The 26,110-nt window shown below is 45.1% G+C and overlaps 1 protein-coding gene across 1 annotated transcript; it reads right to left on the bottom strand.

The window, feature by feature from the left end:
* Nucleotides 1–5,796: 5,796 nt before the first annotated feature.
* GCH1 (GTP cyclohydrolase 1) lies at nucleotides 5,797–25,606 on the bottom strand. Its single transcript, XM_054400633.1, has 6 exons — nucleotides 25,294–25,606; nucleotides 13,037–13,146; nucleotides 10,808–10,863; nucleotides 7,808–7,839; nucleotides 6,811–6,895; nucleotides 5,797–5,923 (listed from the first exon to the last, which is right to left on the bottom strand). Exons 1-6 carry the CDS (start codon nucleotides 25,604–25,606, stop codon nucleotides 5,797–5,799), a joined length of 723 nt encoding a protein of 240 aa, XP_054256608.1.
* Between the last annotated feature and the right edge of the window lie 504 nt (nucleotides 25,607–26,110).

The following is a 26,110-nucleotide window of genomic DNA, read 5'->3' as shown; positions in this document are numbered from 1 at the left end:
TGTGCACAAGAAGGTGCTTTGAGGAAGAAGCTTTGGGACTTATGCTTTGTAGTAGAGAACAAAAAGGTCTCCTATGTCCTTGGGAGAACAAAGACAGCATGAGGTGCAGTCGCAAGCAATGCAGCTGGGCAGGAGATATCTGCCCAGGGTTTCCAGGAGAAGCACCCCCATCTCCCACATCAAGGACAGCTGGGACATGCTGGCAGAACAAGTGACCCACCATCAGGTTTCTGCAGGGATTTCACACCAGAGCACAAGAGAACAAAGGCAAATTAACACCATGACGTGAGCAGGACTCCAAGCTGGGAAAAGTTGCCTGAATCAAAGCACAAATATGCACCTAGAAGTGGAATGTAAGGGAAGAGGACTACATGCATCAACGACCTGGTTGGACACAGCATGGGGACTCCACAGCATGTGTGCAGGAGGAGATGGGAGACACCAGAAAGCAAACCACAGTGGTATAAAAACCCAGGAAGAGATGGTTGAGATGCTGGATGGGGAACTTGTGAGAAAAAGACACTGAGAAGACACACCTGTCTTTGGTGGGTACCAGCAAATGAACACAGCAGGTGACAAAGCAGGTGGGATCTTGGGAGATGTGATAGGTTAGGGATGAGAAGATGTCACCATAATAACAAAGTTTGGTTCTTTTACAATTTTGGTTATCACCTTCTTCTGGGTTAGTTGTGTTGTGTTTTGCTTTTTTAGCTGCAAATACTTCCAAGGTGTATTTTTTTCACCCCACCAGAAACAGCTGTTCCCATGATCACAAACCCAGGGAGGCTCCTTCCCAATCCCACACCTACACAAACATATGAGGCAGGGAATAGAAAATGTCTTGCAGAAGGGCCTGCTTTTGACAAACAGGCTGCTTCCCACCATCGTCACCAGCTGCAACACACAAGCATGGGAAACCCAGAAGAAACTCAGCTTCACAACAAAGACAATTCTTGACAATGCTCCCGGGGCTTCCTAGGAGTATTATTTCCAAAGAGGACAAATTGTTTGGAAAAAAATACCACAAAGGGCTGGAGGGGGCTTCCATTCACCATTCTTTCATTCCTGCCTGCCCACAAAGCCATGCTGTACCAGCAGACTCCCCATCTCTGCCTGAAACTCAAGAACTTCTCTGCTTGCCTGGTTTCATCTTCTGCATCAGCATAGAGAAGGAGGCAGGAGATTAGAGAAGCTGTGCTGGGTTTGTCTGGGAGAGAATTAATTTTCATACAGGCATTCAGTGTGTGACCTCTACTCCACCCTGCTGAGGTCTCATCTGGAATACTGCATCCAGGTCTGGGTTCCCCAGTTCAAGGAAAAGGAACCACTGGAAAGAGTCCAGGGGAGACTATAAAGATGCTGAGGGGACTGGAGCATCTCTGTGATGAGGAAGGGCTGAGAGACCTGGGGAAGAGCAGCCTGAGAAGGGATATTCTCAGTGCTTATCGGTATCTAAAGAGTGAGTGTCAGGAGGATGGGGCCAGACTCTTTTCAGTGGTGTCCAGTGACATGCACAAACTGGGACCTGGGAGGTTCTACCTAAACATGAGGAAAAATTTTGCTGTGAGGGTGCTGGATCACCAGACAAGGCTGCCTAGAGAGGTTGTGGAATCTCCTTCTCTGGAGGCATTCAAAACCTACCTGAATGTGTTCCTGGGTGATTTACTCTAGGTGATCCCAGTCTAGCAGGGGTGTTAGACTAGATGATCTTCAGAAGTCCTTCCAAGCTCCATCATTCTGTGATTTAACATCTTACTTTTTCTCTCTTTTTCTCATCCAGGCCCCACTCATGTTCAGATGCAGTCAGGGCTCCAAGTGCAGCACATAATACATCTGCCCCTAGAAAGAGCAAATGTTGTGACAGAGCTGCTAGGGGACTTCCCTGGAGCATGCAGGCATAGCCTTTCCCTCTGGTGATGCTGAGAAGCAACAGGGTGACACCAAGCTGTCCATGGGTGTGCAAGCAGGGCCACACAGCTTGTGCAGTTCCCCCTTCCCTCTGTACAGCCCCTTCAAAGCTCTGGTGGCTACAAAGCTCCCGGGGAGTTTGGGAGCTGCAAATTCTATTCTATTTTCCTTTGAATCTCAGCACTATCTGCATTCTGAGAGGCTGGAGGACAACAGGAGTGTCTTTAAAACAGCCTTCCCACCCTGGAGGACCAGTTACAGCTTCTGCTGGCACAGACTGAGCTCATTGCTATGCATGGTACACAGTGGGACAATCCAACCTAGAGTTCAGCTTCAGAGAGCTCTCAGCACACCTGCATCAAGTCTTCTATTAGGATATATTTGTTCAGGTAATTTGAGCATTTGGCCAGCAACCAGGTGTTCCCTCAAATTGTGATGAGACATTCCAAACAGCTTAGGAAGTACACAAGAGGTCCATAAGCCCAGATGAGCTATGGTGCATGCAACTGCCACCTCAAAGCAGCCACTGCCTCCTGCCTTCACAGACTCAGACAATGCCTTAAGTTGAAAGCAGCCTTTAAAGGTCCTGTAGTCCAAGGCACCTGCAAGCAGCAGGGACATCTGGTGAGACCTCATCTGCAGTACTGTGTCCAGCTTCAGGGCCTCATATACACAAGGGACCCAGACCTGCTGAAGGAGGTCCAGAGGAGGGCCATAAAGATGATCAGAGGGCTGGAGCACCTCTCCTATGAGGACAGGATGAAAGAATTGGGGGTGTTCAGCCTGGAAAAGAGAAGGCTTAGGGAGACTTTATAGCTACACTTCAGTATCTGGAAAGCTGGGGAAGGACTGTTTAGAAGGGCTTGTAGCAATGGGGTAGATTTAGGGTGGACATAAGGAGGAAGTTCTTTATAGTGAGTGGTCAAATACTGAAGCAAGTTTCCCAGGGATGATTTGATGTTACCCTGGACAAACTGATCTAGTTGGATGTGTCCCTGCTGGCTGCAGGGAGGTTGGACAAAATGACCTTTGAGGGTCCCTTCCAATCCAATGCAATCTGTGACTCTGCAACAAGAGCAGTTTGCTCAAAAGCCCAAACACCCTGAGCTGGAATGGTTCCAGGGATGGGGCACCTGGGCAACTTGGGCCAGTGTTTCACCACTCTCAGCATCAAAAATGTCTTCCATCTAGTCTAGATCTCGCTCTTTTAGTTTAAAACCATTACCCCTTGTCCTGTGACAACAGGTCCCAACAAAAAGTCTGTCCCCAGCTTTCTGATTGGCCCCTTTAAGTACTGAAAGGCCACCAAAAGGTCTCCCTAAAGCATTCTCTTCTCCAGGATGAACAACAACTTTCTCAGCCTGTCCTCAGAGCAGAGGGGCTCCAGCCCTCAGATCATTGTTGTGGCCTCCTCTGGCCCCACTCCAACAGGTCCATTTGTACATCAGCTCCTCTGGATCCAAGGCCAAATAAAAAGGCAACACCAAATATTAGCATTTGTTCATTGCCCCAGTCAACAACAGCAACTTAGCTGGGGACAACAGCAGAGAAGAATAGCCTAACATCTCAAAGGCTTGGAGTACCTGCTAGTGCAGAAACAACCTCCACCCCTGGGGGCTGTTCAGTGTGTTGTGTGATTCTGTCACCTTCCAGTCACCAAGGATGCCACCACTCTAAAGGATAATACTGTACTTTAATGGTTTAGAGACAATGGATGTTCACATGGTACAACAACAGCTGTCAGTGCTATCCATCTGCACACACTGGGGGTAGTTAAAGCTCTTGTATTTGAACAATATTAACCTTCCTAAAAAAATGCACCAGGTCTTACAACAAAAATGTGAACAAAATCCAAGGCCACAAGTAGAGAGAGGTACACTTTAAGGACTACAGTTCAACACAGAAATCAAAAACAGTGGTGGTGCAACATGAACTTTATCCCAAATGGAGATAAGTGGTTAAAACTCAACCTTTGCATTACCTCAGGAACAAGACCAGAGAGACTTCATTTTCAAACTAAAGTAAGCAAAGAGAAACAAGTGTACTAGTGCATGCCTCTTTGGTCCTCAAAGTCTCCTTCCAGCAGAGCTAAAAAGAGAAAGAGTTTAACTCTGAACTTCAGGCAAGAAAGATTTAAGGCTTTTCAGCTGGATATTGGAAACATCTACTGAGCTGAAGTGGCAACATCTGCCCTCAGTTACTGCAGGAGAACTGCCACGGTTAGCGTACTGTGCAACCATGCATCACGCAGCCTGTTTACACTAGCCACCTTAGAGCACCTAACCCCACAGAATCCAGGTCAGGGGATGTTGCAAAAGGTTTTTCTAATAAATCTGTGAAGGTCAAGGTAAAATTAGTGTAATTAAGCACAGGAGGTGGCTGTTCAATGTTCTCTAGGCCAAATGGAAATTTGCCCAGACATGATTCTCATTTTGTTTCTAACATGGGTTAAAGCAAGAGACAGGAACTTTGGGGAAGACTGAGCTTGCCAGAGGAACTGTCTTTTAGGGTAGCATGCAGAACCTCTTGGATTCATACTGGACAAAGCAGACAGGACTAGGGGACCCAGCACTGTGAGCATCTGACGCCCTGTTTTAGAAGTTTTGCCTCCTGTGCTGAGTTTGAGAAGGGTGGTTTTCATTTGTGCCTCATGTTTTCCCAATTAAGAGTTACAAAACACCCATCAAAACTGCAACAAAGTATGAGAAGTTTGGCCAAGTCCAAACAACTGAAACTTCCTCTCTCAATGCCACCACATACAGAGCTTGCCACATGTACAGGAAGAAATGTGGTTTAATTTTGATGGCCCTGGAACTGCTTTTCTCAATTGCTTTTATGAAATGAGTTGTTGTCATTTCAGGTTATTTTGCCCTGGAATGACCTGCTGCCAGGCAGGAGAGGCACAACGTGCTGTGTTCAGGATTTTAGCACTCACCTTTGGTCTGACAATTAGGAGATGCAAATCTTGAAATGCTTGAAAAGAAATCTCCATTTTTCAGATTATCAGACTAGTTTCAGCTTCTCAGTCTAACCCATGGAAATCCAAGAAGGAAAGCTCAAGATATAAACATCATTAAAAACCTCTTTGGATATCTTAGCACTTTGCAGGCAGACTCTGGGGTTTTTTTAACTCTCCCCTGTTAAACTGTTTAAAAATAGTAAGAAAATTACAGTTGAAGTGGTCAGACATCTGAGGCACAGAGAAAAAGGTGCATAAAAACCTCTACACTAGATAAGACTGTGCCTCGAATTTAGAAGTTAATTCCCTGCTTGTTAAGAGGCAAGGAAAAAATGTGTTTAAAATTGCTCAAACAAAAGAAAAACACACCAAAAAAAGAGAAGGGTTAATGTTTGTAGGAATACAAAACACCGGAGGTAACATCTCAGACAGGTATAACACATACAAATCAAGATATTGAAACAGCCCCTGCAGGACTCATAATAAAATAGAGACAATTACTGACCATCTTTTCAGCAGAGGTACAGCATTTGCACGGAGGCCCTGCAAGGATCCAGAGCCTTTCCATCATTTCCTGTGCTGCTCCATATTTACTCTAATAAAGATAAAACTATTTCATAAATACCCATTTCACCCCCAAGCCTCACTTCTCTACTAACAGCAGGAAATTCTGCACTGGAGGTGAAAAAAGCAGTTCCAAACTCCAGTTCTTAGCCAGTAAAACTCTGACGTCAGCACCACTGGAAATCCAGGAGGAGCTTACCTCATCATTACATTTTTCATGTGCCACCAGAAGTCTTTTACTGCACAAAAGGACTATGACAACAATTCACAACAACTTAGTTTAAAAGTGAGATGCAGGAACAAGTAAGAACAGACAGTGACACCGGACAGGACAAATCTCCAGAGCGTGTTGGAGAGGAAGAGTTTCAGCTCCTGATGAGCGTCAAGAATTCTTCGCGGGTCTTTGGATCTTCCCGGAATACCCCCAGCATTGTGCTGGTCACTGTCTTACTGTTCATTTTCTGTACCCCACGCATCACCATGCACATGTGCCTAGAAGAAATGAGGGGAGTCAATCAGGCAGGCACACACACACAAGAAAGCAGCAATCCCACAGGGAAAGATGTTTCTTACACACATTAAATTCTGGGGAAGTGACAGCCTCCATATCCAGAATGGACATCAGGCAGCTGTCCTCTATGGAAAAGTCAAATTCCCAGTCCAGGAGAGGATGGTGTACTCAGTTTAATGTTTCACAATGCTACAAATTGTTTAGGCTAGAGAAAAGGAGGCTGAGGGGAGACCTCCTTACTCTCTACAGCTCCCTGAAAGGAGGCTGGGGCTAATGGCCTCAAGTTGTGCCAGGGGGTGTTTAGGTTGGACATTGGAAAAAAAAAAATATTCAAAAGGGTTGTCAAGCCCCAGAACAGGCTGCACAGGGAAGTGGTGGAATCCCCATCCCTGGAGGGATTAAAAAAACCATGTAGATGTGGTGCTGAGGGACATAATTTAGTGATGACTTGGTAGTGATGGGTTAACAGTGGGACTCAACGACCTTAAAGGTCTTTTCCAACCTAAATTATAATTCTCACATCTGATCCTAGAAAATTCTCACCTTTACAAGCTGTATTCCAGTCATGGGGACACACCTCTTGCTAGTCCCAATCTTTGCTCTATTTGAGGAGCTAGAAGGTGACCTGAGGCAGAGCAGGTCCCCAGAACAACTGGGACAGCTGACCACACCGCAGCTGCCACACTTTACAAGGCTGCAACTCACCAAATCATTTTTCTGAACAGGCAAAGATCCCTCCTGCCTGCACTCTGCCTCGTACACAAGCACGGCACACAGCAGCCAGGGGCACCACACTGCAGCTCTGCAGCACACAGGCAGAATCCCTCTCAGCCCTTACACCACCCCAGACCAGCTCAGAGCGACTCACGTGGCTTCGATAACCACTCCGACTCCAGAAGGCTGCAAGGCTTCTGTGATGGCTATGGCGATTTGTTTGGTAAGGCGCTCCTGGACTGAAAGGACAGGGGGCTCAGACGTGGTGTTACATCTGACCAGCACCAACACACCACCACCAGCTGGAAGGCAAGGCTGCATCCTCACCTTCAAGCATGCCTGTTCCCCCCCTTCCCCCCCAAGTACATTCCTAAGTACATTTTATTAGTTCCAATCCCATCTCGTGTTTTGTATCCAGGAACAGACCTTCTGTTTGCTTTTTTTATACTGGGAGTAGCTGTGCAGGAACTGCAGTACCATGATGTGTTTTAACAGCTCTTACACTTCCCATTATACAGTTAGATTTTTCTTGTTTCTATTTGCTGCCAGGTTTTGCTTATTTGTTCACTGGCTTTACCACTTCACTGTTCATCCCCTACACAATTTATCTTTTTAAGGGAAGAAAACTGAGATAAAAATGAGAAAATTGAGTCCCACAAGGCTTTACTGCCTGCACTTTCTATTCACCACTCTGACATCAAATAGTCACTAAGACTTCTGTCACCATGAACTGGCCAAATTTAACTGCAGGACAATGTGAGCAGGCTGAGTCCTCCCCACATCCTGCAACTTCCTCCACTTCTGGGGGTAGCAGGCAGGCAGTCCACAACATCACAGCTCTTTTCAGACAAGAGTTCTTGAAGGCATCTCATATCTGCAGGAAAGTTCATCTACAGCAGCATCCAACTACTTTATTCCTGTCAGCTGAATCTCACAGCACATTTATCCTCTGAACCTGCCTGCATCTACTTTCAGAGGCAGATTTCACCCTTCACTGGACATGCAGAAGCTAAGAGGACAGTTGAGACACCTGGCCAAGAACATAGTGGTTTTCTTCAAACTAAAATCTGCACAGCTATAGCCCAATTACAGTTTCCAGTACTATGAGCTGGCTAGTAAAGGAGTGCACTCAACAGAACAGATCTGTTTACCTTGTAATCTTCTGCTGTATATTTCCACAATCCTGAAGGAGAAAGGAAAAAGACAATATTGTAGTTATTCCCATGTGACCATTGTCTGATCCTCATGATTAACTTGACGCTATCAAAGGAGACCACTGTAAAGGTCCATGTCCTTCCTGGAAATCCACACAGCATCATGCTGCTGCTTAGCTCCTGCCTGGCATTGCTGGAATCCTTGACCTGAGGTCAGGCTACCTCCTTTCGCTTCAGTTCAAACCAAAGGCTGTTTTAAGGACAACTCAGATGTTGGGATTCCCAGAAGGCTACTGAAATTAAGCAAGAGATGGTTTGGATTCTTGCATTTAGCCACAAATACAACTAAAAACAACGAGACAGAATTGTTTTTATTTAAAACAGATACTCTCCACCCAGTCTATCTCACCACTCTTCACATTTCAATTCAATGCAGGATCACCTTCATGCTCCTCTTGAACTGAACTTCAAATGTAAGCCATCTGTGGGATGATGCAAGGGATACCTGATCATTTATCTCCACAGTTCAGAAAAGTCTCACCACTCCTCTGTAACTCCACAGCTTACTCATGCCAACCTCAAATGCTTAATTACATGTCAAGTGGCCACATAGAGAAGTTGCTATAGAAAGCTTCAGGACCCATCTGCTCAAACTAGAGAGAAACCAGACACTGGATGGCAGCCTGAGGCATCAGTTACAAGAAACCTTTCTGACAATGTGACTTGCTTGCTCTTCTAGAGGGAATTATCTGCAGAAACTCCCCTTCAGAAAGGAAATGGTTGTGTTAGAGCTATTCCAAACAAAGCAACATAATATTTAGATAAAATACATGGTTAGGAAACAAGCTGGTGGCCAGATATTTTTACACTGGTGTTGCCTATAAGAAGCATGTTTACATAAAAACCTGTTATTTGCCTTTGCACTTTCAAGCCTGAGAAAGATGTTTGTTTACTGAGCACAGGTCATCCATAATTAGAGAAACTCCCCACATTAGACTAATCCTATTACAAAAGATTAGGCCTACAGCACCAACAGCCTCACAAATCTTTGAACACTGGGTGCATTATATAGGGCACAAAAGGGAAACATTACCAGGCTCACCAATCTCTTTGTGGTAAGCACTCAGAAACAAGGGAAGAGGGAGAACATTTTGTTATACAAGAATTTAATCTTTCCATTATTGCAGTCTACCTTGAAAAAGAGGAGAGATTTAACCTTTCAAGCACAGCACAGGAAGCCTTGCACATACTGATGGCGAGAACCTCACTCTACAGTTTCAGCAGTTAGACGTAGCCAGAGAAAACAGGGAGGAAAAAAGCTGAAATTAACTCGAGCATCTCCTCTATGAAGAGAGACTGAGATCCCTGGGGCTATTAGTCTGGAGAAGAGAAGACTGAGAGGGGATCTGATCAATGTCTATAAATATGTGAGGGGTGGGTGTCAAGTGGAGGGGGCCAGGCTCTTTTGGGTGGTTCACAGTGATAAGGCAAGGAACAAGGGGTTCAAACTGGAACATAGAAGATTTCACCTCAACATGAGGAGAAACTTCTTTACAGTGAGGGTGACAGAGCACTGGAACAGGCTGCCCAGGGGGGTTGTGGAGTCTCCTTCTCTGGAGACTTTCAAAACCCACCTGGATGCGTTCCTGTGTGGGCTATCCTAAGTGATCCTGCTCTGGCAGGGGGGTTGGACCTGATGAACTCTTGAGGTCCCTTCCAGCCTCTGATATACTGTGAGACTGTGAACTGCCTGTTTCAGCCTTTTCATCAAAGTCCACTCCTACAAGCACTGCTGGAAGACATGAGGATACCCTCCCTGTAACACAAGATTACATTGTGATGTGACCTCCAAGGGCCCTTCCACTTCCAAACCAAACTCACCGTTGTGCAAGCAGAGCACGGAATAAAGCCAGCTGACTAAAACATTCTAGAGTCATATCAGACACATTTCCTACCCACTAAGAAAACCTAGCAGGCATACAGATCTACAAGGCTAATTCCTACTAGCATTACTGGAACTACAGCAAGATTAACAGACATTTCAGGGGAAGCAAAACCTATGTGATCTTTCTGTAGCACAGCCAAGGTTTCAGATTTGTTTCCCTTCCATCCCAGTTCCCAATCTGCTCACTGAAGGGATCCACCATCCCCTTCCTCACCAGAACTTGGACGTGTCACTTTGCAACAAGATTCAGTGCAGTAACCAATGCAAGGGCACTTGCTGAGGAAAAAGCTACTCTACATAACAAATGGATTTCTCAAGTGTATCATTATTGCTTTATTTCTTTGGCTGAACCCTAGCTATTAAAGCCTACCCCACAGTGCTCTCAGCAGGTCTTGAGTGAAAGAAAGAAACTAAGGGATGAAAGCTTTAGGTTCCATTTCACACAGAATCAATAAGGTTGGAAAAGACCTCAAGGATCATCAAAGTCCAACCTGTCACCCAAGACCTCATGACTACTAGACCATGTCACCAAGTGCCACATCCAATCCCTGCTTGAACACCTCCAGGGATGGTGACTCCACCACCTCCCTGGGCAGCACATTCCAAAGCTTAACAACTCTCTCCATGAAGAACTTTCTCCTCAACATTTCTAGCCATAGAACATGTTCATGTACACTCAGAAGTTCAGTCAATATCCCCACAAGTAATGAATAGCTAGATATCCCCACTGTTTTTTATGTCCCGTCTTAGAACTTGATCAAATTCTCTTGGTTGTTCTTGCTTCTGTGCTCCCTGCAGATGCCAACACTTTGGATGGACATGCAGAAGTGTTACAGCTCTACTACAGTCAACTGATGTGCCTTTAACAGAGCTCTGAGACTTTTCTGTGTCCTGCACAAAAAGCAGTACCCTGAGGATTGGTCTAAATCCAAATCCAGGACACAAAGTGGACTGAGCTTTAGAGGTGGACCAGATTAGAAAGATAAGCACAGCTAGCACAGCTTGGAATCCTGTTAACAAATTAGCATCACTTTCATTACATTAACACTTACCTAGCAAGCTTGCTGAGGCCAAGTACTTGTTTGTTAGGAAGATAACCAATGTGTACCTAGACAGAGGAGAACAAATAATTAGCAGACTCAAACCCCTGTCAAATGCACACAGAACTCAGGCACAGAGAATGAAATGTGCATTTGCTCCATAACTAACCCTGGAACAGTCCAGGAGTCTTAGCATGTGGGAGGAACATGCTACCATGCAAGCCTGAGAAACTGGGGAGCTAACAGAGATTGTAATTGCCTGGCAAGTTCAGTGTCCTGGTGAAGAGCAGGTAAATTTTCTGAGGGGGGAGAAAAATCCCAGCTCTCCAAAAATCAAGGCTTATATTCCAAGCCTTAGGAATGTACAGAGGTACTGCTACAACAGGGTACAAAAAGCAGACTATTACTCAGCACAGCACTCTAAAATAAACATGCTTTTCTTTCAAGACCTAAGATGGATTTAGGGGGCAGGAAAGAAATTGTATTTCACTTCCAGTAAAAGTTCTGATGGCAACAACTACTTCACCACCAAAATCAGGCTGCACTTCATGACTTCTCTTCTGCTTTGGTAGCACCATAGATCATTGTATGATTAGGTTAACTTTTATCCTGCTTGAATATGGATTTGCTGAACATTCATACTGAACACGTAGTCACACTAAGTTGGAATAATTCTTTAGCAGAAAAGTGCTCAGGTACAAAGGTGGGGGAAAGGCATTCAGCTTCTTGTTTTGAGAAAACAATTCAGGCTGCTGAATTCTAGTGGGTTTGCAGTTATAGCAGATTACAAACCAGCATGTGTGTCACTGTACCAGAGGCTTGAAAAATTAGCCAAGATACAGTAGGGGAGTGCTTAGTGCTTTGCCTAGAAGCCCCATCTCAGAATCCTGTGTCACCGTGCCTGCAGTTGGAGGTACCACAGTGCACCTAATTACCTGGCTAGCTTGCTCATTCCTATCACTTCTGTTGGGTAATCAAACCACTGACACCTGAAGACGACATGAAACATTCCAAAGTGAGAGACAGCTCAAAGATAAATGTTGAATCCTGCTTCCCCACAGCATATTTGTGACTTTCTTGATTTCATTTAGGATAGAACTGCAAACCCATGAGCTCTTGGTCAGTATTTGCAGCCTGTTTGATGTACCCAATGGGAGAATGGTTAGTCTGAGGATAATTAGAGGCATACCAAGTCTTTTAGCAGACCATTATATGAGCAGCACTGATTCGGTGTTTGCAAGATGTCTCCAAACCACACAGGCTAAACAGCTAGATGTAAAAAGAATGCAAATATTGCCACAGGAGTAATGGAAGAGAAAATACGCAGCAGGTGTAAGTCAGGAGTAACAGGCAAAACAGAAAGCTTGCACAGAAGTTTCCTTGTTTTCCAGTGTAAAATACTAACAACAAGAAAACAAGCAGATGAGTTGACTCACCTAAACAAACAGCTGGTTTCTGTTGATTTTAGTTTTGGGAGACTCTTTACTTGGGACATAGGTGATACTGATCACATTTTTTAGACAACAAAAGCACTTGCTGCTCTCTGGCTTGCAAGTACTTTGTGGTAGAAGAGATGGATCAGACCAAGCTCCATCCTTCTGTGCTGAGATGGGGGTGAAGAGGCTGAGATCTGTAGAAGGGACTACCCACTCTGAACTCTTCATTACATTTACAGGGCTTAACTTGATGTTTTCTTTTTCAAGTTGTTGGCATCACAATCTCAACAAGAGTTGGGAGTCCTGACTTAAGCAGCCTGCTGCTAGTCAGTTTTGACCACCCCCTCCCTGCCTGTGCTTGCTCATTTAAGACAGAGCTGACAGTCAAAGTTTGTTCCACTCAGGGAGGGTTCACAGAGATGAATGTTCAGTAGATAGCTCTGAGCCAAAAGCTAAATCCATGACAGAGCCAGAATGCAAGGGGGGAGCTGGTTTAATATCAAGATGTCTGCCCTCAAGGCTTGCTGCTGCTTCACGAAGAGCTTTGATATGAAATGTCAGAAACCATTAAATTACTTAGAGCAGGAAAGGTTGAGTGTTGTGTTTTAGGAGCTTAAATACAAATAAAACTCACATTAAGGAGGTCTTCCTTATTTGTATTCTGAAGATTAACTTCTAGGCTCATAGCTGTAAGCAGAAAATACTTAAAGCTTTAAAAGCTTTGTAGTTACAGCACAAAGTCCTTCACCTGTGCTTTAGGTCTTTTAGTATGCACTCCCACATTTGTTTGGTGAGGAAGAGTTACCTTTCCAACAAATGGAACGAGGTGATGCTCACACAATGAGAACATGTCTATGTCCTTCACAATTACCATCTCATCATGGTCTTCATCAAAGATGGCATCATTCAGAACATCTGAAATAAAACATTTGCATTAACAATAAATGCACAAGCATAGAGGGGTCCTCCAGCCAGTATCTGACAAAACTTGTGGAAGAGTACAGCTCCCAGAACTACAGATTTTAGGGTTAAAATATGAGAGGCAAGCAAAGGGTAACATCACAAATACACTTTGGTTTGCATATGGTCACACAGTGCTATGTCAGACTACCTATAAGCTGCATCAGAATTCAGCCTATAGTGTTTTATTTAAATAACAGTTTGAGCCCAGATCAGAACCAGTGTAGTCTTTGCAGAATTACTGACATCTTAAAAGCAGTTAAGTCTACAGCTGATAAAGCCAGCACTGAGCAGTTCACCATGTCTCAAATTGGGCTTCTGTTAGGGTTTTTACATATCACAAGCAAAGCTGAGCCTGACGTCTGAGAAAACCTAAGCCATCACAGCAGTTTCTTCAAAGACTTCAACAGCAGCATCACTATTTTCAGAGGCTTTGCACACAAATAAGGCATTATTTCATCCTGAAGCACACCAGCCAGCAGCTGGTTAGGCATACACAAAAAGTCAAAGAGATCTGTATCCGCAGATTAGGGAGAAGTTTGCTGTCCAGAACTGAAAGCAGGCATGCACATGCATACTCCAGCCTAATTCTGCACCTCAGAGTTAAGAGAATTAAGGTGGAGAAAATTGTAAAGATGGAAGGAAGGAGAAACAGCTCAGTAAGAAGATGAAGATATAATGTGACACTTTGCTAGTCTCAGAGCTCAGCAGAACAGACCCTCAGCTGATTTTCCAGGTGTAGCTGTCCCCTGCCAAGTCCCCAAGCAATCCTGACACAGGTTACATATCACTACAGTCTCCACAAAGATTGTAGGCAGATGGATCGTGCTTGGAGATATTCAAAGCAGAACAGACCAAGACCCAAATTAACAGACCAAGACTTTTAAAGGACAAAAGAAAAGAAAAGGAAAAAAAAAAAAAAAAGCTGTGTAGCAGTGAGGAAATATAGCAAGAGAGAACTAGCAGGACAGAAAGGCTGATAACCAGATCAGGGGACACTGTAAACAACTTAACTTGAAACCATACTGACTACTTGGACTTACTCCTAGGAACCAGAGCCACATAAAGCATGGCCAGAAGGGGAACCAGAATGTTCAGGGACTGCCCTTCATCCATAGTGGAGCTTAGCACCTGCAGTGGCAGTTACACAAATCTAATAGCTGTCTGCTCTGCTGGCCTTTATGCCTTCCCCTGCCATGCACACACACCTAATGGCCACCATCTGTTGTCGGTAACAGCTCATCATCACGGAGCCTTTTAATTTCCTGTTTGCTATCAGCACTACACAGGTAACCCTGGAAACTGTGCGCAAGTTCTTCTGCCTGCAACGCATGTTCTTTGCTGGAGAGGGGCTGGCAAACTGCAAGACAGCGAGGCTGAAGCCCAGAAGGCTTCTGATCAGGTCAGAGAGCAGGGACAAGGGGCACAAAAAAGGTCAGAAAACAACTTCCAAAAAGGCAGACGATTTTGTTCCTCAAATTCCAGTGTTTAGTTTACACCAAACACTGCTGGAAAGGATTTTGATTACATGAAGAGTATCATGCAGTTGTGTAACAATGGATTCAGACAGGAATAGCCAGAATCCAAAACAGAGCGGGCTCAGAAGAAAGGGAAGGGGAAAGAGAGCAGCTGCCTGGGTTCTTAGCTCCCTCCCACAGCAGATGTGCCATTTCTATAGCAGAAAGGCAAACAGTGGTTTCAGAAAAGCTGCTGCTATGCCCAGCATTATTAAAACAAAATCCAAACAGATCCACGAAGCATCTCCAGAGTGGCTGCTGCTGTTATTAGACCACCAGCTTGGCTCATCCCAGCCTTGCCAGGAGCATATCAGAGCCTGATGTTAGATATGGATTTACGTCAGCACACTGGCAAAGCAGACTGTTCAGAATGCTCAAAGGTGGCCCCATTCTCATTAGGAGTCATGATAATGTGTAATGCTCAAGCTACAACAGGAGGTATTTCAGCCATGAAGTCTCAAATAAGTGTATAAAGTATAAAATATATATTAATAGAGCCTTACAAACTAGCTAAGGAACCTAACTTGTACTGTGATGATGAAGAGCCACATTGTATTATGGAAATGACTTTTAGCTCTGTTTTAAAGCTGGGGGAGACAGGAAGGTTAAATGACCTGTGAAGTACCACACAGGTAACATCAGAAACAAAATGAATCCTCATAGCTAAAATGATCAAAGAGGAACACAAAGGTCATCCATCCTCCTTCTATGCTGCCTCTTAAGCTGCAGCCCAGAGTCACAGCAATTTGGGCACAGTTTGAGAGGTGTGTCAGCAAACAGATCCAAATATAGACAGAGCTGTGGGATGCTTCATGCTTCTCATTCATACAGCTCTTGCCAATCCTACACCTTAGATTTATTTCATATTAGCAACAAGTTACAGCCAGATGACAGATGTTACCTGCTCAGCTGCATAGCCTCTGCAGTAGGCACTGATTTTACATCAGCATCAGTTACTCAGAGGAGGACCAGATCCCATGAAGGATGAACCTAGCTCCTCCAACAACCCCTTCACAGCTGCCAGATGATAGTATAGGGAGATAAAGATAAAACAGGAGACTGAAGGCCACTGCCTGATTATATATCTACAGTGTTAAGAGCAGTGTTCACACTCCTCTCCTGCTCACACTCCTCCTGAAAATAAGCATAGCTTGAAGCCTGTCTGTCCCTAGAACTCCTTCTTTGAAACCCAAGCCCTGTGTTGACAGAAGAGTTCGGTAAGAGTAGCTGTGACAAGAAGCTGTGCTATGTCCCACTGCAACACTTGTTTTGAGTAATGACACAGAAGAGACTTGTTTGGCAGAGATTCAAAACACTTTGTGCAGGGAGACAACACCATTTTATCTGTCTGCTTTTTGTGTGTGTCATTGAATTTGCAGCAGCATCAAAGAGAGCCCTGACTAGCTCAGCCTGCACCCTGCAGCACATGTTCTGAAGAACTTAAGAGCTGAAAGGACAAGAGGGGAAATAGTGCCTCAAATTAACCAGACCAGAAGCAAAGCTGGGGACAAATTTGTGGCCCTTTCCATTGCTCTTTCACTCTATTAGACCATGCTGCCTGCTTCACTAGATTGATCTGTTCCTCCTTTAGAGGGCTCAAAGCATTTACTCTTGCCACTCAGGGCAAGATCTAAAAACCATATTGTCCCTCCCTGACACTGAGGGTGGTGAGACCCTGTCCCAGGTTTCCCAGAACAGTGGTAGATGCCTCATTCCTGGAACCATTCCAGGTCAGGCTGTTTGAGGCTCTGGGCAACTTGCTCTAGTTGCAGATGTCCCTGCTGGCTGCAGGGCAGTTGGACAAGATGGTCTTTAAATGTCTATTTATCCTATAAGTCCAAGTATTGCTAGCTTGGTTTCCTGACAAAGCAAAGTACCTGCAGCCCAGACCAGCTTCCTTTCAACAGGCCACTTTCCCTTAATCCAAAGAGCAAACCCTTCCTTTCAACTGAAGCAACACTTTTACTCTCCCCAAACACCACCTACATAATCATCCACATCAGTAGGACAGGACTAGCTGCTCCTCTGCTGCACACTCATCATCCCTTGGATTCTCAGTGTCACATATTCCCTCTCTCTACTTTTTAGTCACAGCTGTGCCCAAGTGCTGCCACCAAGCCCTGCCTGTAAGCCAGAGGAGACTAGAAATGACAGCATTTTCATTCTTTACCACCCTAGAAAAGCTAAGACAGTTTACTGCTTAAATTCTTAACCCTGTACATCATTTTAATGGAAAGCAAAGATTTTAATTAAAATACTTGTCTAGGAGGAGAACAAGAACAAACACTATGTGCAGTCAGGGTAGATTATTCCAGCTTATTGTTCCTTCAGCCCAGAGTTCAAGTCCTAGTGCAGAAACTTCCGTGAGCTCTTAAAACTGAACAGTCCCTTCTGCTGCAGGTTAACTTCTGAAAGAGAAGAATTATTTTTTCCCCCACTTTACCTTCAAGAAGAGTTGATAAAAGCAAAAATCAGGATTGGACAAAGATAGAATGAGAAAGACCTTCCAGGATCCTGCGTCAGAGCTAAGCAAAAAGACCTGTTGCTATAGAAACTATTTGCATGGCTTTAATGTGGCACAGGAAAGCAAAAGCACCTCTGGCAATCAAAGAAGCCAGAGCCCACCCAGCAGCTGGCTCAGTAGTTGAAGGGAATGAAGGATGGCAGCACTGCAGAGCAGCACTGCATCAGCTTCACAGCACTTCAGATCTCCCATTTTTACTATGCCTGGGAGACAAGACTGAAGTGATGTAGGTTGTCCTCACTAGGAGTTAAAGTACTTCCCTGTGGTGTTCAGTTGCCTCACTGCTCCACTTTGAGAAGTCAGACTGAGGATGGTCCAGTTTTGACAAGATGAAGGCAGCATCAGAGATTCCCTGACACTGTTCCTTGAGCTCATCCATCCTAGCAGAGATAAGGCATAAGGTTCTGACAACCGCTACCCAGCTCCAGAATGTCCTCATCAAGAGCCCTTGTGCTCTCCCTGGTGACCCATAAATCCCATCAAGTCACAACAAGTAGCTGAGGCCACCACAGGAATAGGTTCAGGCCAAGCAAAGCAGATGGTCCTACAAGGGTGGTGGGGCAAGTCACACCATACCAATGCCCATTAGTTTGAATGAACTGAAGTACAGGCTGAGGTCAAGCACCTTCTGCTCTTCCAGGGACAGAGTGGTTACACCAAAAATCAATGCAGCAACTTGCAAGAACTAGGTACAGGTCATGGTTTGGAGAATACTCCAGTACAGCAAACCATGAGCCAGAGACCAAAGGGCCAGCTAGTCAGTAAGGCAGAATCAGCCAGAAGGTTGGCAGATACATTTACCTCTTTTTCCTCAAGAAGTTCCTCTTCATCTGAGTACAGATGCAATTGACAGAGCAGGAGCCATGAGCTAACGGCTGAAACGAAAAGACTACAGGGTCAGAATTACATCAGGAAGGAAAGTACTTTTAAAACCTTTCAGTTGCTGCTGGGTAAACAGTAAATGTAGACTAAATTTTTTTTTTTTAATTAATGTGAGGCTATTACAAAAATCACACAGAATCACAGGGATTGGGAGGGACCTTTGGAGATCTAGTCCAATCCACCTGCTAAAGTAGGGTCACCCACAGCAGGTTGCCCATGATCACAACATCCAGGCAAGTTTGGAATCCCCCCAGAGGAGACTCCACAACCTCTTTGGGCAGCCTGGTCCACTGCTCTGACACCCTCACAGCAAAGAAGTTTTTCCTCATGTTTGGGTGGAACTTCTTGAGTTCCAGTTTGTGCCCATTGCCTCTTGTCCTGTCACTGGGCACCACAGAAAAGAGTCTGGATCCATCCCCTTGCCCCTCTGCCCTTTAGGTATTGATCAGCATCAAGAAGCTTCCCTCTCAGTCTGCTCTTTTCCAGACTAAACAGCCCCAGGTCTCTCAGCTTTTCCTCCTCAGTGAGACATCCCAGACCCCTCTGCATGGACTCTCTCCAGTAATTCCCTCTCTCTTGAAGTGGAGAGCCCAGAACTGGACCCAGTACTGCAGATGTGGCCTCATTAGGGCAGAGAAACGGTAACTGTAGTTCAAGAAAAATACTCCAGACAAGAAACATGAAAATTACTGCAGCCTTTCAGTATTAGAAAGGTGGCAGGAATTTGTTATGCACAGAGAGAGGAGAATCAGGCTATAAAAACCTCTCATTCACAGACTATGCACTGCTGCAGAAAGTTGATGACTTCAAGTTGCTAAGAGAGGGAGTGATCTGGGTACACCATTTGCTTTAGGAAGTTTTGAAGAGCTCTTGAGAGAGCCTAAGATGCCACATTACTATTTAGGCAGGCAATACAGTCCAAAAGCTGCAGAGCTAATAGGAACCAACAGAAACTTCAGACAAGAATTTACAAGTTTATGACTTCCAGATTTCATTGCTGCTACACCAAGGGACTAGAAACAAACATTTAATTTCAGGCAGGAACATTTGCTTCAGAAACTTAATTCCTCAGTCACCAGCAGAGGAGAGGTGAACCAGATGTGTAATTTAAGACATGTTTCACAGAAGCAAAGATGGAGAAAAAGCATTATTGCCATTCAACTGGCAACATTCTGGCCACTGTTTATACAGACTTGTTTATTTTCCTGTCAGACACTTTCCCTGCAATGAGAGACTCAAGTTCATTCATAAAAAAATCATTTATTGCAGATAAAGCTGAGATTAGGTTCTAGAAGTTGTCCTCTGCCAGGAGGTTTATTAATATGAAGGAAGGCAGTTATGAGGATACTCATTAAAATGTATCAGGATTTCAATAACCATTTCAATGTCTCATGTCACAGAAGATGCTGAAAGTCCCCTCACCCACAAAGGAAAAAATCTGAAGATGAAACAGCACTTTGGAAAAGCAACATGAAGAGATCGGAAGCTTTTAATACTTAAGATCCAAGAGGTTAAGACATGTAATAAATTCCTGACAAAACTCCAAGCAAGCTTGGTGTTACCTGAGCACCAATGGGCACAAAAGATCGTCCTGGAAATTCCCAAAGTTTCACTGCACTGAGTACCTGTTTCAACATGGTAGGCTTGAGGTTGAGGAAAAGAAACCTCCAGAACGTTACTCTGAACAACCCTGGATCTCCCGCTCTTCAGTTCACAAGCAACAAGTCATGGCCATACCACAATAGTGCTGCTATTCGAGCTATTAACAGGTCAGAAAGTTGCATCTCTGAGAAGAGACCCAGCAGTACCTTGTTTCCAGGAAAGAATGAAGTAACTCAGCAGCTCTTAGCAAAGGGCAGTGCTGCTGAGCAAACACCCTTGTTTGTTGAAGGCAGTGCCTGCCTATTTTTAAAGAGGCAATGCTTAGCACCTCTCATCCATGGCAAACTGAGTAGACTTCGGAAAATTTATGAGCTTACACCACTGTTGTCAGCTGTCAAAACACCAAATCCACACAGACAAGATGGAGAAGAGTATTAAGGTTGCACTTTTTTTCCCCCCACCCCTCACCATAAGAAATACAAACTAATGAGATGAAAAGCAGCAAACAGTTCAGCAGGTGTTAATTTACTGTATCACACCAAACTGGCTGTTATTTCCTTCAAAATAAAAGCTGCACAGAAGAGTCACTTAGCTTCCAGGCAAATTAAGCACATATGCAGCCCCCTCAAGCCATGTGAACGTTCTGGAAGCAAAGACATCCCCCTTCAGTATCTCCACTTCTTTCCCTATAAACATGCTGAAAGGACAGTTGAAGCTGCCAACATGCTTGAGAGCTATCAGACCTACCAGAAACATCTGCCAGGCTTGATCCATGTAGTGACTATCTCCATCATCAGCAAGTAGATATTAAAAAGAAATTATTTACAGTAAGGGTGCTGAGACATTGGAAGAGGTTGCCCAGGTAAGTTATGGATGCCCCCTGTCTGGAGGTGTTCAAGGCCAGGTTGGATGGGGCCCTGAGCAACCTGGGCTAGTGGAAGGTGTCCCTTGCCCATGGCAGGAGGGTTGGAACTAGATGATCTTTCAGGTCCCTTCCAACCAAAATGATTCTATGAATGATTGTTTTGTTTGGAGTGCTGCTGATGGATGATAAAAGTGAACTTCCTACTGCAGGAGGTGCAGGCAGCTTGTTCAACCCTGTGCCCAGTGTTTGCTGCAGGATTATACAATCAACACCAACTCCTTTATGACTTTGATGCTGGCATCCTTGACACTCACTAACTGCCACTAACTTAGCAGCTAGCTCTGCTTAGCAAGACTGATCCTGAAGTCTTCAGCTTCTGTTACAAGTTAGTACTGTCTGCAATCTTGCATTTCTGTGTATTCACTCATTTACTGCATTTGCACACATTCATGCTTTGTGGTAGTTACACACAAACTCACAGACAGCACCTTTAGTAAGAAGGAGGGACAGATCTCCCCAGGTTTAGTCTGTGTGGCTGGCAGTTGCCTGAAGCAACAATAAGGAAAGCTAAAACCAGCTGGCTACCAACAGTCATGCCCACCTTTTTATTAACCTAGAGGAGACATTACCATTTTGTAATACAATTTATTCTCAGAAGTATGAGGCTGATAGATCATGACACTGGAAAAGAAACGTTCCTGGATGCTCATGCAATAGCAGCACTGCAGGAAAGTGAAAACTAAGACTCTTGGTGTCTTGTCTGCTCTATCATCCTATCAATATGCTAAAACATTTCTCTTGTGATGGCTTTTAGTCCCAATGATGCCCAAGTGTCATTTGCTGGCACCATTTAATCTGGTCCCCAGGTGGATTTTACTTGAAATCACTGCAGACATTCTGGAAAGTTTGATGACTGGTACTATAGAAGTAAGATCAATATGCTTCCATACATTTTGTCAAAGAAAGAGGCTGAGGCCTTTAGCAAACCCAGGATTAATAAGGGAAAAGAATCTAGAAGGAAGAGAGAGCCAGATGTAGACATTTAGCAAGAAAACTCTACTAATGGCTCTGAAGCACAATACTGAGCAGCTGCAGAACACAGATAGCAAAGATGAAAAAGGGCTAAAGCAGAACATTGTTAGCCTGCACAGTCAAAAACCAGCTAGGAAACAGTGGGTGCTGGAAGGCAGAAACAGCTTCTCTGCCACTCACAAATCTGAATGGAGTGAAGGGACAGAATTTAGATGTAATCTCCCTGCAACACCACAAATTGAAGCTATGGGAAGCAGGAACACACCATCAGGTTTCATGGAAAGCAAAGAGGCAACACCCAGAAAAGGAGATCAAGTGTCCCCCACATTTAACCATGTCCCACATTTATGATGTTCTCAGGCACATACTAACCTAAAAGATCAAAGAAAACAGTTTGTTCTTAAGGGTGAATTATCAGTCAAGGCTCAAAAATTAATATCTTTCTGCTGACTGCTGAAACCACACATCAGCTCAGCAGCTTATGAAAAGTTTTACAGGTTCCTTAAACTGCCCACTCACACCACTTGCTCTTCTCTTCCAATATCCTCTATAGAGGCCAGATTGCAGCAGGGCAGGCACAGCCATCATCCCTCACCATACACAAAAGCTTCCAGCAACCTGACTGCACTCAAGTGTTCAGTGACAAGTAAATCTCCAGCCTGAGAGCAGTGGGCAATGTCTGAGGCAGTAAGGTAACTCACTTTTGTGACCAGCTACATAACCTTCACATTCCTACTTACAGCAAGGGAAGCTCAAGCCAAGCTCACTGAGCACTGAAATCCTCCTGCAGTGTACTTGCAACTTTACACTCTTCACTACATCTCATCATTGGGAATACATCCATTACACCACATTTTGTGTTCCCATATGGAAAATTAAAATGCCATCAGAAATTAATTGCTTTTCTCCTGCCTAACAAAGGCAGATACTCAAGCAAATGAACACAGCTGATTTTAAAGCCTGTAGACTAACTAACTGACTACCTTGGTTTTTTTTGTCACTTTTCTGGCTGCCAGCGTTTCCATATACTGGCAAGGGCTGTGAGCTCAGCTGGCACCAGCTGAAGACAGGTGCCTGTTAGAACACACCTTGCTTCTAGCCCTGTGCTTGTACAATCGTCACTACAGAACTTTTACTTGAGAAACCTTTTCATTAAAGATGGGACTCACAGCTATTACAACTGCTTGTTATCTTCCGCTGGTTAGGGGGGTAAAATTGAACACACTGCTCAACACATCCTGCAGATCACTGCTTTAACCTCAGCCTATCCAGGCAGCTCCACACAAGGAGCTGAATAAAGCTGCAAAACAAACCTGAGAAAATAAGATGTCAGGGCTGCCTTTGGTTGACATTTGGGGTTTTTTGGGGTTTGCCTTTACAAGCCAGTTCCTGGTCTCATTCACAGCCTGGCTAGGCAGACAGTTGTAAAAACATAACACATCATGATGCTTCAGCAGAGAAACAGCAGGAGCTGCAGTACCACAGACTTTGTAGTTGTTGGTTCTGCATTTAACAATGCATTTAAAGCTCTTCCAAGTAGAAGCTACTTCTATACCAACTCTCCCAGCCATCTCCTCATCCAGTAGTTCTGCTAGCTGCTGTGCACCTGTCCTTCAACTACAGCTTTCTTCTGTTTGGCTAGTAAGAGCGGGGAGACTGGAAACTGGGCATTGTGTAAGAGGCATGTAGCTGGAAAGTAAAAAGATTCTCCCCTCCTTGACAACAGGAAAGGATGTTAAGATCCTAGCTTAATTTTATTTCCTAGAAAGAAAAGAAAAAAGTAGACCAAGAGTACAGCACCCAGCAGTGATCTTTCTACAGTCTGATATAATCAATCTATCCCCCACATATAGATATTCAGAGGAGGGGACCATCCAAACTGCTCAGCTTAATTAAATGTATGTGACAGACTAGGACAGGCTATTCAGGTGCCAGAGAATCCACACTGGGGCAAAAAAGCTATTAAAAAAATGAAGGGAGTGTATAGCTTTGTACACAACTGACGGCAAGACAAGAAAGGACTTCATATGGGCAGCAACCTCACCCAGGTTCAGCACAGAAATTCATGCTCAAACTATCACTAAAATATTCTTCTGCTATAGACTTGCAGGAAGACAGACCTCTTGTATTTCACAACAGTAAAGAGAGAGAGGAAGGCCCCAAATGAGAAAAATTATTCCTAGTAAACAAAGGATTTTATGAGACCCTGAAGAAAGCCCTTATCAAATGCATTGTGGAGTAGGACTAAAAGGAAGAGGGGAAAGGATAGCCACTGCAGCCCACAGCTTATCTCCAGAAGTCAACCTGAAAACCTGGTTTGATCTGAAAGGTAGAACAAAGATCAGGGCAGAAACTGCTTCTGGGGGAAGCCAGGACAACACTGGCACATGAGTTAGCCATGAGTAAGTTAATGCTGGAAGTTGCATGCAGTCTGGTTTCTGAAGAGCCAACTGTTGAGAAGTGAAAGGGAAACTGAACATAAAAGCCACCGTCTAAGATGGAGCACAGTACTCTTACAAAAAGGACTCTGTTAGAAGCTCCTTGATGTCGACCATCAGCACAGTTCAGCCTCTTCCCTCAGCTGCAACACCCTGATGCAGTTCTGGGACACTCAATACATCAGCGTTGTACTCCAGAGAGCAGAACACACTCAGCTCCTTCCCGGATCCACCTCCAAAAATCCTTGCTGACAATATTTGCGTCCCTCATACACTAACAGGAACTTGCCTTTTACGGTAATAGGGAGCAGCAGGGGAGTCCCCCAGCTCCCAAAACCATTTTTTACTGTTTGTACTGAATACAGCCCTTAGTGAAAAGGCTGAGCTGAGGAAAAACTGATGTAAAAACTAAATTCTAAAGCAGGATTTACCCTGTACTGGAACAGCTTTGCAGTTGCTGGTGAAGAGCACAAATCCCCACTCAGTTCCTCTCCTGTCCTCATGGAGGACCCACAGCTAGCAACCCCACTCAGCTGATGGTTGCAGTTCATAATCTGTGTTTTACTCACAGAAAGCTGTTATGTCTTTTTTTCTTTGTAAAAATAGGCTAGAGTGGCATTCAGTTTGAAGCTGGGGTACTTCTCTACACCTGCAGTCACTGCTGGGATCTCACCAACCTCCTCTTTTCTTACCTTTCTTTCTCAAGTTTCATTCTCTCCTTTGGAAAAGTGTCACCTGATAAAAGTAGAACGGGACCTTTTCTGAGATAAAATTCAGACCACCTACACTTGCTAATAGCAGAAAATGTTCTGAATTCCGAAGGGATCAGCTGTAGATGGAGGAAAGTACCATCAACAAGTGCCTATGACAAAGCTTGAGGAGTTCACACCAGAAGAGGGAAAACCTTTGTTCACCAAAATCAGAACCATGTAAGTTTACATAAGAATATGAACTTAAAAAAAAAAAAACAAACAAAAAACCCCAAACAAACAAAAAACCACACCCACCCCAAAGTTTAAAAGCCAAGAAATCAGGGGAAGAAGGAAACAGAAGGACCCCAAGGTGCAAGATTACTTTAGGGGCATCAGACAGACAATACAGTGACAGCACGGTGATAAAGTTCATTTTAAGAAACAAAGCAGGACAGCCAGCATCACGGTGGGTATCAAAGCAGCAGGCTCCAGTCCTGGAGCCGTGCTCGGGGTGACACCCAGCCTCCCACGCCGGGGGAGCTCTCCCTACCCGAGATGGTCTCCTGATAGCCCTTGGTGAAGAACTGCATGGCGGTGGCCGCTCTCCAGGGCGTCTTCAGCAGCCCTTGCCGCTCGGGATCCTCGCCCAGCGAGCGCAGGATGGTGGTGTAGGCGGCTGCCAAGCTGGGCAGGCTCAGCTCGTTGTCCTCCTCGCTGCGGGGCCGCCCGTCCCGCCAGCTCATCCCGCTGCCACCGCGACCAGGGCGGACGCGCGGCTTCTCGGCGCCCGCCGACGGGGTGGAGGAGGGCGGTGGCGGCTTCTCCTGCCGTGCGTACCCGTTGCAGCTCCGCGCCGCCTCCATGGGGCCCTGCGGGGCCCGGCTGGCGTGCGGGCAGCACAGTGGCAAACAAAATCAGTCCAAAGCTCTGTGCCTCAGCCGTCCGCTTTATACCGCCCGCGCCGCGGCCATTGGCTGCCGCCGCTGTGACGTTACCGCCCGATGTGTCATGAGCCGGCCGTGCTCGGCTCCACGTACAGGAGTCCCCATTCATGGTTCTAAGGTAGAGAACGGCTATGGGGAACCAGGGCGAGCGACAAGAATGCTTCGGTGAGGAGCGTCCTGCTGGGATGTGGCTCCTTGTTCCATGCAGCAGGTCCTTGCATCATTCTCCATCTTCTCTTCATCCTCCTAACCTTCTAGGGCTGGCCCTTTACACACCAGCGTGATGTCGGTGCGTGCTGACGTTGCTGGAACTGTTCTGGGGTGCTTTGGGTGGCTGGCACTTACTGAAACATCCTGTGTGTGGACTCACTTTCCATCGTATCAGTCCCCATCACAGCTGGGTTTTGGGCCCTCTGGAGACAC

Source organism: Indicator indicator, chromosome 4 (genome assembly GCF_027791375.1).
Source record: "Indicator indicator isolate 239-I01 chromosome 4, UM_Iind_1.1, whole genome shotgun sequence".
Lineage (NCBI taxonomy): Eukaryota > Metazoa > Chordata > Aves > Piciformes > Indicatoridae > Indicator > Indicator indicator.
This window is presented reverse-complemented; position numbering and strand designations above follow the sequence as displayed.

Coding starts and splice junctions, on each gene's coding strand:
- GCH1 (XM_054400633.1), bottom strand. CDS start 25,606: ATGGAGGCGGCGCGGAGCTGCAACGGGTACGCACGGCAGGAGAAGCCG. Junction 13,147..25,293: donor CTATCAGGAGACCATCTCGG/GTAGGGAGAGCT, acceptor GTTTTATTTCAG/ATGTTCTGAATGATGCCATC. Junction 7,840..10,807: donor GGCCTCAGCAAGCTTGCTAG/GTAAGTGTTAAT, acceptor TTTCTCCTTCAG/GATTGTGGAAATATACAGCA.